This window comes from Oncorhynchus kisutch, unplaced genomic scaffold, assembly GCF_002021735.2.
Source record: "Oncorhynchus kisutch isolate 150728-3 unplaced genomic scaffold, Okis_V2 scaffold751, whole genome shotgun sequence".
NCBI lineage: Eukaryota > Metazoa > Chordata > Actinopteri > Salmoniformes > Salmonidae > Oncorhynchus > Oncorhynchus kisutch.
In genome coordinates this window covers 67501-81008 of record NW_022262696.1, presented here as the reverse complement: position 1 = coordinate 81008, position 13508 = coordinate 67501, and the positions used below count along the sequence as shown (strand labels likewise).

General features: G+C 47.3%; 1 protein-coding gene across 2 annotated transcripts in view; it reads right to left on the bottom strand.

The window, feature by feature from the left end:
* The window catches only part of LOC116361848 (cullin-associated NEDD8-dissociated protein 1), a 67240-nt gene that overhangs the window by 25501 nt on the left and 28231 nt on the right, over positions 1 to 13508 (bottom strand). Inside the window, exons 7-10 of one of the 2 annotated variants that reach the window (XM_031816148.1) lie at positions 12863 to 13008; positions 4857 to 5008; positions 3878 to 4018; positions 1942 to 2083 (exon numbers count right to left, since the gene is read on the bottom strand). In XM_031816148.1, coding sequence (XP_031672008.1) covers positions 1942 to 2083; positions 3878 to 4018; positions 4857 to 5008; positions 12863 to 13008 — 581 coding nt within the window. Of the gene's footprint in view, positions 1 to 1941; positions 2087 to 3877; positions 4019 to 4856; positions 5009 to 12862; positions 13009 to 13508 lie in introns of both variants that reach the window. The other variant, XM_031816147.1, reaches the window with a different exon arrangement.

The following is a 13508-nucleotide window of genomic DNA, read 5'->3' as shown; positions in this document are numbered from 1 at the left end:
TTGTTTGTCGCACCGTTTTCTGTAAACCCTAGACAATGTCGTGCGTGAAAATTCCAGGAGGCCGTTTGAGATACTAGAACCGTCACACCGCAGGTTATTCTAATGGAACAGTAACTGAATGCCCTGATGCCTGCCTGCTTTATATAGGAGGTTACCCATTCTAAAGGAACAGTAACTGAATGTCTTGATGCCTGCCTGCTTTATATAGTAGGTTACCCATCCTAATGGAACAGTAACTCAAATCAAAATCAAATCAAATGTATTTATATAGCCCTTCGTACATCAGCTGATATCTCAAAGTGCTGTACAGAAACCCAGCCTAAAACCCCAAACAGCAAGCAATGCAGGTGTAGAAGCATAACTGAATGTCTTGATGCCCGTCTGCTTTATATAGTAGGTTACCCATTCTAAAGGAACAGTAACTGAATGTCTTGATGCCTGCCTGCTTTATATAGTAGGTTACCCATTCTAAAGGAACAGTAACTGAATGTCTTGATGCCTGCCTGCTTTATATAGTAGGTTACCCATTCTAATGGAACAGTAACTGAATGTCTTGATGCCTGCCTGCTTTATATAGTAGGTTACCCATTCTAATGGAACAGTAACTGAATGCCCTGATGCCTGCCTGCTTTATATAGTAGGTTACCTATTCTAACGGAACAGTAACTGAATGCCCTGATGCCTGCCTGCTTTATATAGGAAGCCACGGCCACATGACTCACTGTCTGTAGAAGCAAAACATTTTTATGAACGGGGTGGTGTAACTAATAAACTTGCCACTGAGTGCAAGTTATATTGTACATAACTAGTACGAGGACAGGGATATGTTGTGTGAGGCTCCAGGGTTAGGGTAGTATCCTACCTGGTACGAGGACAGGGATATGTTGTGTGAGGGCTCCAGGGTTAGGGTAGTATCCTACCTGGTACGAGGACAGGGATATGTTGTGTGAGGGCTCCAGGGTTAGGGTAGTATCCTACCTGGTACGAGGACAGGGATATGTTGTGTGAGGGCTCCAGGGTTAGGGTAGTATCCTACCTGGTACGAGGACAGGGATATGTTGTGTGAGGCTCCAGGGTTAGGGCAGTATCCTACCTGGTACGAGGACAGGGATATGTTGTGTGAGGCTCCAGGGTTAGGGTAGTATCCTACCTGGTACGAGGACAGGGATATGTTGTGTGAGGGCTCCAGGGTTAGGGTAGTATCCTACCTGGTATGAGGACAGGGATATGTTGTGTGAGGGCTCCAGGGTTAGGGTAGGGTTAGGGTAGTATCCTACCTGGTACGAGGACAGGGATATGTTGTGTGAGGCTCCAGGGTTAGGGTAGTATCCTACCTGGTACGAGGACAGGGATATGTTGTGCGAGGGCTCCAGGGTTAGGGTAGGATCCTACCTGGTACGAGGACAGGGATATGTTGTGTGAGGGCTCCAGGGTTAGGGTAGGGTTAGGGTAGTATCCTACCTGGTACGAGGACAGGGATATGTTGTGCGAGGGCTCCAGGGTTAGGGTAGTATCCTAGCTGGTACGAGGACAGGGATATGTTGTGTGAGGGCTCCAGGGTTAGGGTAGAGTTAGGGTAGGATCCTACCTGGTACGAAGACAGGGATATGTTGTGTGAGGGCTCCAGGGTTAGGGTAGTATCCTACCTGGTACGAGGACAGGGATATGTTGTGTGAGGGCTCCGGGGTTAGGGTAGGGTAGTATCCTACCTGGTACGAGGACAGGGATATGTTGTGTGAGGGCTCCAGGGTTAGGGTAGTCTCCTACCTGGTACGAGGACAGGGATATGTTGTGTGAGGGCTCCAGGGTTAGGGTAGTATCCTACCTGGTACGAGGACAGGGATATGTTGTGTGAGGGCTCCAGGGTTAGGGTAGTATCCTACCTGGTACGAGGACAGGGATATGTTGTGTGAGGGCTCCAGGGTTAGGGTAGTATCCTACCTGGTACGAGGACAGGGATATGTTGTGTGAGGGCTCCAGGTAGCACGTTGACCAGCTCCGTCAGCATGTTGAAGCAGCACTGTCGTGTCTTGACACTTTTCTCCTTCATCTGCTTATGCAGGGCCTTAACGATCATTGGCACCTGCAGCAGCACCCGGTGGGAGGGAGAAATATCAGACATACCACTGACTAATACATACTACCACTAGGAAATATCAGACATACCACTGACTAATACACACTACAACTACCACTCGGAGATATAGACATACTGACTAATACATACTGACTAATACATACTACCACTAGGAGATATAGACATACCACTGACTAATACATACTAGAACTACCACTAGGCGATATAGATATACTAGAACTACCACTAGGAGATATAGATATAGTAGAACTACCACCAGGCTATATAGATATACTAGAACTACCACTAGGCGATATAGATATACTAGAACTACCACTAGGCGATATAGATATACTAGAACTACCACTAGGCGATATAGACATACTAGAACTACCACTAGGCGATATAGATATACTAGAACTACCACTAGGCGATATAGATATACTAGAACTACCACTAGGCGATATAGATATACTAGAACTACCACTAGGCGATATAGATATACTAGAACTACCACTAGGCGATATAGATATACTAGAACTACCACTAGGCGATATAGATATACTAGAACTACCACTAGGCGATATAGATATACTAGAACTACCACTAGGCGATATAGATATACTAGAACTACCACTAGGCGATATAGATATACTAGAACTACCACTAGGCGATATAGATATACTAGAACTACCACTAGGCGATATAGATATACTAGAACTACCACTAGGCGATATAGATATACTAGAACTACCACTAGGCGATATAGATATACTAGAACTACCACTAGGCGATATAGATATAGTAGAACTACCACTAGGTGATATAGACATACTAGAACTACCACTAGGCGATATAGATATACTAGAACTACCACTAGGCGATATAGATATACTAGAACTACCACCAGGCGATATAGATATACTAGAACTACCACCAGGCGATATAGATATACTAGAACTACCACTAGGCGATATAGATATACTAGAACTACCACTAGGCGATATAGATATACTAGAACTACCACTAGGCGATATAGACATACTAGAACTACCACTAGGCGATATAGATATAGTAGAACTACCACTAGGCGATATAGATATACTAGAACTACCACTAGGCGATATAGACATACTAGAACTACCACTAGGCGATATAGATATACTAGAACTACCACTAGGCGATATAGACATACTAGAACTACCACTAGGCGATATAGATATACTAGAACTACCACTAGGCGATATAGATATACTAGAACTACCACTAGGCGATATAGATATACTAGAACTACCACTAGGCGATATAGATATACTAGAACTACCACTAGGCGATATAGACATACTAGAACTACCACTAGGTGATATAGACATACTAGAACTACCACTAGGTGATATAGACATACTAGAACTACCACTAGGTGATATAGACATACTAGAACTACCACTAGGAGATATAGACATACTAGAACTACCACTAGGAGATATAGACATACTACTGACTAATACAGTGCCTTGCGAAAGTATTCGGCCCCCTTGAACTTTGCGACCCTTTGCCACATTTCAGGCTTCAAACATAAAGATATAAAACTGTATTTTTTTGTGAAGAATCAACAACAAGTGGGACACAATCATGAAGTGGAACGACATTTATTGGATATCTCAAACTTTTTTAACAAATCAAAAACCGAAAAATTGGGCGTGCAAAATTATTCAGCCCCCTTAAGTTAATACTTTGTAGCGCCACCTTTTGCTGCGAATACAGCTGAGAGAGCTCACTCTCTCTCTCTGTGTGTTTTACCTGGTTCTGCAGCATGGTGAGTGGAGTCTCTCCCTGTTCCATGGCATCTGGGTCACACAGCCAGCTCTGAGCAGGACGTGTCTGCTTCAGCAACGACAGGTAGGCATGGAACACGTCAGCCTTCACGTTCTCCTCCCGCTCCTACAATCAACACATCAGTCAACACATCAGTCAACACATCAGTCAACACATCAGTCAACACATCAGTCAACACATCAGTCAACACAACAGTCAACACAACAGTCAACACAACAGTCAACACAACAGTCAACACAACAGTCAACACAACAGTCAACACAACAGTCAACACAGTCAACACAGTCAACACAACAGTCAACACAACAGTCAACACAGTCAACACAGTCAACACAGTCAACACAGTCAACACAGTCAACACAGTCAACACAGTCAACACGTTCTCCTCCCGCTCCTACAATCAACACGTCAGTCAACACGTCAGTCAACACGTCAGTCAACACGTTCTCCTCCCGCTCCTACAATCAACACATCAGTCAACACATCAGTCAATTCTCCTCACGCTCCTACAGTCAACACATCGGTCAACACATCGGTCAACACATCGGTCAACACGTTCTCCTCCCGCTCCTACAATCAACACATCAGTCAACACATCAGTCAACACATCAGTCAACACATCAGTCAACACATCAGTCAACACATCAGTCAACACATCAGTCAACACATCAGTCAACACATCAGTCAACACGTTCTCCTCCCGCTCCTACAATCAACACATCAGTCAACATATCAGTCAACACATTCTCCTCCCGCTCCTACAATCCACCAATCAATACATCAGCCAATCAAATTGTATTGATAAAAGCCCTTTTTGTGACAACTGTTGATATCAAAGTTATTTTACTTTTTAGTAACCCTCGACTCAGAGAGCAAACAAACACAAAACAGATGCCCAACGGCTAGGTAAAACTCCCTGGAAGATGTAGACCTAGAGGAGCACCTTGAACCGTGCGATGAGCGCGGGCGACACGGTCCTGTAGAACTCAGGCAGCATCTCGTGGCGTGTGCTGACCACGGCGTCCAGACACTTGGCGGCCGCACGGCGAACCTTCCAGCTCATGTCGTCGTCGTCGCTGTACTCGTCATCACTTCCTGTAAAGAAAGGTCAGAGGTCAAAGGGTGGTGGGAATGTGAGGTTAGATAATAACTGCTGCTAGACTGTGTTAAGTATTAGAACGAATGACAATAGTTACATTAGCTGGTAGAAAACACCAACATCTCAAACACAGGTTACACACAGCACAGCTACTAGTCTAGAGAGACCACCTGACTACCACCCGACTACCACCCGACGACCACCTGACGACCACATCTCAAACACAGGTTACACACAGCACAGCTACTAGTCTAGAGACCAACTGACGACCACCCGACGACCACCCGACGACCACTACCACCTGACGACCACCTGACGACCACCTGACAACCACCACCACCCGACGACCACTACCACCCGACGACCACTACCACCCGACGACCACTACCACCCGACGACCACTACCACCCGACGACCACTACCACCCGACGACCACTACCACCCGACGACCACTACCACCCGACGACCACTACCACCCGACGACCACTACCACCCGACGACCACTACCACCCGACGACCACTACCACCCGACGACCACTACCACCCGACGACCACTACCACCTGAAGACCACCTCTCAAACACAGGTTCCACACAGCACAGCTACTAGTCTAGAGAGACCACCCGACGACCACCTGACGACCACCCGACGACCACCTCTCAAACACAGGTTCCACACAGCACAGCTACTAGTCTAGAGAGACCACCTGACGACCACCTGACTACCACCCGACGACCACATCTCAAACACAGGTTACACACAGCACAGCTACTAGTCTAGAGCGACCACCTGACTACCACCCGACGACCAAACAATACTGTCATCACATGGTTGTTCCAGGGCCTAACCTCAAATCCTTCCAATGAGATTTGACCTGTGAAGTTTGACAGAGATACACTCAATCATCACAGACTAGGAGGCTAGTCCCAACACTGTACTGCCCTGGGCCTGATGAGACCAGGAGACTAGTCCCAACACTGTACTGCCCTGGGCCTGATGAGACCAGGAGACTAGTCCCAACACTGTACTGCCCTGGGCCTGATGAGACTAGTCCCAACACTGTGCTGGCCTGGGCCTGATGAGACTAGTCCCAACACTGTGCTGGCCTGGGCCTGATGAGACTAGTCCCAACACTGTGCTGGCCTGGGCCTGATGAGACTAGTCCCAACACTGTGCTGGCCTGGGCCTGATGAGACTAGTCCCAACACTGTGCTGGCCTGGGCCTGATGAGACTAGTCCCAACACTGTGCTGGCCTGGGCCTGATGAGACTAGTCCCAACACTGTGCTGGCCTGGGCCTGATGAGACTAGTCCCAACACTGTGCTGGCCTGGGCCTGATGAGACTAGTCCCAACACTGTGCTGGCCTGGGCCTGATGAGACTAGTCCCAACACTGTGCTGGCCTGGGCCTGATGAGACTAGTCCCAACACTGTGCTGGCCTGGGCCTGATGAGACTAGTCCCAACACTGTGCTGGCCTGGGCCTGATGAGACTAGTCCCAACACTGTGCTGGCCTGGGCCTGATGAGACTAGTCCCAACACTGTGCTGGCCTGGGCCTGATGAGACTAGTCCCAACACTGTGCTGCCCTGGGCCTGATGAGACTAGTCCCAACACTGTGCTGCCCTGGGCCTGTTTACAAGCTAGCTACACACAGCCAGTCAGTCAGCACCATTAATTATTAAAGGAACCAGCCAATAGGAATAAGATTTATGGATGACTGGCAAACTGTGCTGAAGCTTAGTGCTGTAGAAGATACGAGCAACACTCCAGGCTCCAAAAAACACTCGTTGTCAAGAGCCACTTTATAAATGAAATACTTCAACATTCTGGGAGCATACACTATGGTTGGTGGAGAGACACGACAACCAGAGAGTGTGTGAGTCAGGGAAGAGAGGAGTGAGAGGAGGAAGGGGACAGAGAGGAGGGAGGGGACAGAGAAGACGAAGGGGACAGAGAAGAGGAAGGGGACAGAGAAGAGGAGGAAGGGGACAGAGAGGAGAGACACGACAACCAGAGAGTGTGAGTCAGGGAAGAGAGGAGGAAGGGGACAGAGAGGAGGGAGGGGACAGAGAGGAGGGAGGGGACAGAGAGGAGGGAGAGGAGGAAGGGGACAGAGAGGAGAGACATGACAACCAGAGAGTGTGAGAGTCAGGGAAGAGAGGAGGAAGGGGACAGAGAGGAGGGAGGAGACAGAGAGGAGGGAGGGGACAGAGAGGAGGGAGGGGACAGAGAGGAGGGAGGGGACAGAGAGGAGGGAGGGGACAGAGAGGAGGAAGGGGACAGAGAGGAGGGAGAGGAGGAAGGGGACAGAGAGGAGACACATGACAACCAGAGAGTGTGTGAGTCAGGGAAGAGAGGAGGGAGGGGAGGAAGGGGACAGAGAGGAGGGAGAGGAGGAAGGGGACAGAGAGCCATCCATCAGCTGTAGTAGATAATAACATTCAGTCTCATAACAAGGCAGGGAGAGAGACAGAGGGAGGGAGGAGACAGAGGGAGGGAGGAGACAGAGGGAGGGAGGAGACAGAGGGAGGGAGGAGACAGAGGGAGGCTGGCTGGCTGCCTTCTATATTTAGTCCATTATTCTATGTGTATTCCACAGTGCTCATGCGTGGCCAAGCAACAGATTGTCTCTCTGGCTGAGCTCTTAGTCATAGCAACAAACGACACACTAACCGTGTCAGTGCAGTGGGGACTTACAACTGGGGGTTATTCTGCACACAGTAAGACTCCTGAAAATGGAAGACACATTTAATAGAACTCGTTCTAACTTCTCTCACACGGAGGCAGATAGCTGAAGAGACGAGTCCTATAGGTCTCTCCTGAAGTGATGAAGAGTCCTATAGGTCTCTCCTGAAGTGGTGAAGAGTCCTATAGGTCTCTCCTGAAGTGGTGAAGAGTCCTATAGGTCTCTTCTGAAGTGGTGAAGAGTCCTATAGGTCTCTTCTGAAGTGGTGAACAGTCCTATAGGTCTCTTCTGAAGTGGTGAACAGTCCTATAGGTCTCTTCTGAAGTGGTGAACAGTCCTATAGGTCTCTTCTGAAGTGGTGAAGAGTCCTGGTGAAGAGTCCTATAGGTCTCTTCTGAAGTGGTGAAGAGTCCTATAGGTCTCTTCTGAAGTGGTGAACAGTCCTATAGGTCTCTTCTGAAGTGGTGAACAGTCCTATAGGTCTCTTCTGAAGTGGTGAACAGTCCTATAGGTCTCTACTGAAGTGGTGAAGAGTCTAGCTATGACACACACACACGTCTCTCCTGAAGTGATGAAGAGTCCTATATGTTCCTCTTCTTAACAAGTGGAGGATGTTATTATTAGAGATGTGGCCATACCTTTCTTGATTGTCCATGAGGGGGATGTAAATAAAGGTGTAAAACCTTGAGTAGGCTGAGAGCAGGCTGAGAAGGCTGAGAGTAGGCTGAGAGCAGGCTGAGAAGGCTGAGAGCAGGCTGAGAAGGCTGAGAGCAGGCTGAGAGCAGGCTGAGAGCAGGCTGAGAGCAGGCTGAGAGCAGGCTGAGAGCAGGCTGAGAGCAGGCTTGGGCGGTATACAGATTTCTATACAGTCATACCGTTAATCTGCCATCCCGGGATTTACACTATTACCGACATAGCACACAAGGGGGCGCTAAAAAGAACCACCCATTGGGTCTCTGCTACCAGAATGCTAACAAAATTAGGACAAGTAATAGCGAAATCACATCGCTAAATGCTAAGGAGCGCAAACGAGCATAAACTAAATTGCGAAGACGGGAAAACCCAGCTCATAAAAGTGACACAAGCATAGCTAGTAGCTACCGGATGTAAAGTTACAAGCATAGCTAGTAGCTACCGGACGTAAAGTGACACAAGCATAGCTAGTAGCTACCGGATGTAAAGTGACACAAGCATAGCTAGTAGCTACCCGATGTAAAGTGACACAAGCATAGCTAGTAGCTACCCGATGTAAAGTGACACAAGCATAGCTAGTAGCTACCCGATGTAAAGTGACACAAGCATAGCTAGTAGCTACCGGATGTAAAGTTACAAGCATAGCTAGTAGCTACCGGATGTAAAGTTACAAGCATAGCTAGTAGCTACCGGATGTAAAGTGACACAAGCGTAGCTACCGGATGTAAAGTTACAAGCATAGCTAGTAGCTACCGGATGTAAAGTAACACAAGCACAGCTAGTAGCTACCGGATGTAAAGTAACACAAGCATAGCTAGTAGCTACCGGATGTAAAGTAACACAAGCATAGCTAGTAGCTACCGGATGTAAAGTAACAAGCACAGCTAGTAGCTACCGGATGTAAAGTAACACAAGCACAGCTAGTAGCTACCGGATGTAAAGTAACACAAGCACAGCTAGTAGCTACCGGATGTAAAGTGACACAAGCATAGCTAGTAGCTACCCGATGTAAAGTAACACAAGCACAGCTAGTAGCTACCGGATGTAAAGTAACAAGCACAGCTAGTAGCTACCGGATGTAAAGTAACACAAGCATAGCTAGTAGCTACCGGATGTAAAGTAACACAAGCATAGCTAGTAGCTACCGGATGTAAAGTAACAAGCATAGCTAGTAGCTACCGGATGTAAAGTAACACAAGCACAGCTAGTAGCTACCGGATGTAAAGTAACACAAGCACAGCTAGTAGCTACCGGATGTAAAGTGACACAAGCATAGCTAGTAGCTACCCGATGTAAAGTAACACAAGCACAGCTAGTAGCTACCGGATGTAAAGTAACACAAGCACAGCTAGTAGCTACCCGATGTAAAGTAACAAGCATAGCTAGTAGCTACCGGATGTAAAGTAACAAGCATAGCTAGTAGCTACCGGATGTAAAGTAACACAAGCACAGCTAGTAGCTACCGGATGTAAAGTAACACAAGCACAGCTAGTAGCTACCCGATGTAAAGTAACAAGCATAGCTAATAGCTCCTGGATGTCATTTTCGGTGAGTGTGGACATTTACAAACAAGAGAGACATTTTTTGCAAATGAACAAATTTGTGACGCATGCTTTTCTGAAAGAAGAGCAGCATGTGCACACGGAGCAGAGGGGAGAAGAACGGAGAAGAGACAACACACTAGGCAGGAAGCACAGGGACAAAATGGCCGCTGTTCAGAAACCTCCAGAGCTCTGTGACTTCTGGCAGAAAGACATTAGAAGATATCTGATTTAAAATATATATATATATTTCACCTTTATTTAACCAGGTAGACAACAGAGTTACACATGGAGTAAACAATTAACAAGTCAATAACACAGTAGAAAAAAAAAAAAAAGTATATACAATGTGTGCAAAAGGCATGAGGAGGTAGGCGAATGATTACAATTTTGCAGATTAACACTGGAGTGATAAATGATCATATGGTCATGTACAGGTAGAGATACTGGTGTGCAAAAGAGCAGAAAAGTAAATAAATACAGTATGGGGATGAGGTAGGTAAAAATGGGTGGGCTATTTACCGATAGACTATGTACAGCTGCAGCGATCGGTTAGCTGCTCAGATAGCAGATGTTTGAAGTTGGTGAGGGAGATAAAAGTCTCCAACTTCAGCGATTTTTGCAATTCGTTCCAGTCACAGGCAGCAGAGAACTGGAACGAAAGGCGGCCAAATGAGGTGTTGGCTTTAGGGATGATCAGTGAGATACACCTGCTGGAGCGCGTGCTACGGATGGGTGTTGCCATCGTGACCAGTGAACTGAGATAAGGCGGAGCTTTACCTAGCATGGACTTGTAGATGACCTGGAGCCAGTGGGTCTGGCGACGAATATGTAGCTAGGGCCAACCGACTAGAGCATACAAGTCGCAGTGGTGGGTGGTATAACATGCTTTAGTGACAAAACGGATGGCACTGTGATAAACTGCATCCAGTTTGCTGAGTAGAGTGTTGGAAGCAATTTTGTAGATGACATCGCCGAAGTCGAGGATCGGTAGGATAGTCAGTTTTACTAGGGTAAGTTTGGCGGCGTGAGTGAAGGAGGCTTTGTTGCGGAATAGAAAGCAGACTCTTGATTTGATTTTCGATTGGAGATGTTTGATATGAGTCTGGAAGGAGAGTTTACAGTCTAGCCAGACACCTAGTTACTTATTGATGTCCACATATTCAAGGTCGGAACCATCCAGGGCGGTGATGCTGGTCAGGTGTGCGGGTACAGGCAGCGAACGGTTGAAAAGCATGCATTTGGTTTTACTAGCGTTTAAGAGCAGTTGGAGGCCACGGAAGGAGTGCTGTATGGCATTGAAGCTCGTTTGGAGGTTAGATAGCACAGTGTCCAAGGACGGGCCGGAAGTATATAGAATGGTGTCGTCTGCGTAGAGGTGGATCAGGGAATCGCCCGCAGCAAGAGCAACATCATTGATATATACAGAGAAAAGGGTCGGCCCGAGGATTGAACCCTGTGGCACCCCCATAGAGACTGCCAGAGGACCGGACAGCATGCCCTCCGATTTGACACACTGAACTCTGTCTGCAAAGTAATTGGTGAACCAGGCAAGGCAGTCATCCGAAAAACCGAGGCTACTGAGTCTGCCGATAAGCATATGGTGATTGACAGAGTCGAAAGCCTTGGCAAGGTCGATGAAGACGGCTGCACAGTACTGTCTTTTATCGATGGCGGTTATGATATCGTTTAGTACCTTGAGCGTGGCTGAGGTGCACCCGTGACCGGCTCGGAAACCAGATTGCACAGCGGAGAAGGTACGGTGGGATTCGAGATGGTCAGTGACCTGTTTGTTGACTTGGCTTTCGAAGACCTTAGATAGGCAGGGCAGGATGGATATAGGTCTGTAACAGTTTGGGTCCAGGGTGTCTCCCCCTTTGAAGAGGGGGATGACTGCGGCAGCTTTCCAATCCTTGGTGATCTCAGACGATATGAAAGAGAGGTTGAACAGGCTGGTAATAGGGGTTGCGACAATGGCGGCGGATAGTTTCAGGAATAGAGGGTCCAGATTGTCAAGCCCAGTTGATTTGTACAGGTCCAGGTTTTGCAGCTCTTTCAGAACATCTGCTATCTGGATTTGGGTAAAGGAGAACCTGGAGAGGCTTGGGCGAGTAGCTGCAGGGGGTGCAGAGCTGTTGGCCGAGGTTGGAGTAGCCAGGCGGAAGGCATGGCCAGCCGTTGAGAAATGCTTATTGAAGTTTTCGATAATCATGGATTTATCGGTGGTGACCGTGTTACCTAGCCTCAGTGCAGTGGGCAGGTGGGAGGAGGTGCTCTTGTTCTCCATGGACTTTTTGGAGTTGGAGCTACAGGATGCAAACTTCTGCCTGAAGAAGCTGGCCTTAGCTTTCCTGACTGACTATGTGTATTGGTTCCTGACTTCCCTGAAAAGTTGCATATCGCGGGGACTATTCGATGCTATTGCAGTCCGCCAATGGTAAACATTTAGTAGTGAATTCCATTTAGTAGTGAATTCCATCCCAAGTGTCACTTCATCACCTGATGTTCTGGCACAACAGAGACTCGGAGACTCAAAACACAGGACTCTACGGACTCAACCAGCTCCCTCTTTCTCCTGTTGTGCCTTTTTTTTACAAAAACACCTGACTGGTTTAACTGTTCTGGGGAACGAGTGGAAAATAATGTGACAGGTGAAATGAAGGAGATCTTCTTAATCTCCTAACGCGTTGAACAAGTTGACTGTAGGTATTTACTAGCAGCTACAGATAATCACATTTATTTATTTTTAAAGAAAGAATTTACAGTATTGAAAAGACTATCCTGTGGGTATTTACAAATACGATATACCACCAAAAAACTAGTTGATAATCTGAATGAGACTAACCTGGATAAATAAATAAACCTGAGGTTGAATGACCATGAGCTCTCACAGTACCTTGAGTCTGTGTGGTGTGTGAGAGAGTGTTTACCTTGATAGTCTTCGTCTGCTCCGTCGGCATCCATGGCATTCTCATCTTCATCCTCGTCGTCGTAGTTATAGTTGGGGTCGTAGGTCAAATACTTCAGACAGATGTTAATGACAGTGCCCACATGTGGATAAACCTCCTTTGGACACCTGGAGAGAGGAGAGAGAGCGAGAGAGAGGCGAGAGAGAGGAGAGAGAGCGAGAGAGAGACAGAGACAGAGAGAGAAAGAGCGAGAGAGAGGAGAGAGAGCGAGAGACAGAGAGAGCGAGAGACAGAGAGAGAGCGAGACAGAGAGAGAGAGACAGAGAGAGAGAGAGAGACAGAGAGAGAGAGACAGAGAGAGAGAGACAGAGAGAGAGACAGAGAGAGAGAGAGAGAGAGAGAGAGAGAGAGAGAGAGAGAGAGAGATTGAAAAGTCCTTCATGGTTGAGTTGCGTTTAGTTTCCACTAATAAAGACTCCCATCTCTCAGCCTTTCTTCTCCTCGTGGTAATCTGGGAGGACAGACAGCACCACAGTCATCTCCCAACACTAGTTCTCTCTCTCTCTCCCAAACACTTGTTTGATGTAATCCATAAAAGGCACCAGATAGACCGGATGAAAGGGTTTCTCATCACAGAAACAGTGGGAGGCTAAACGTAGACAAGGAG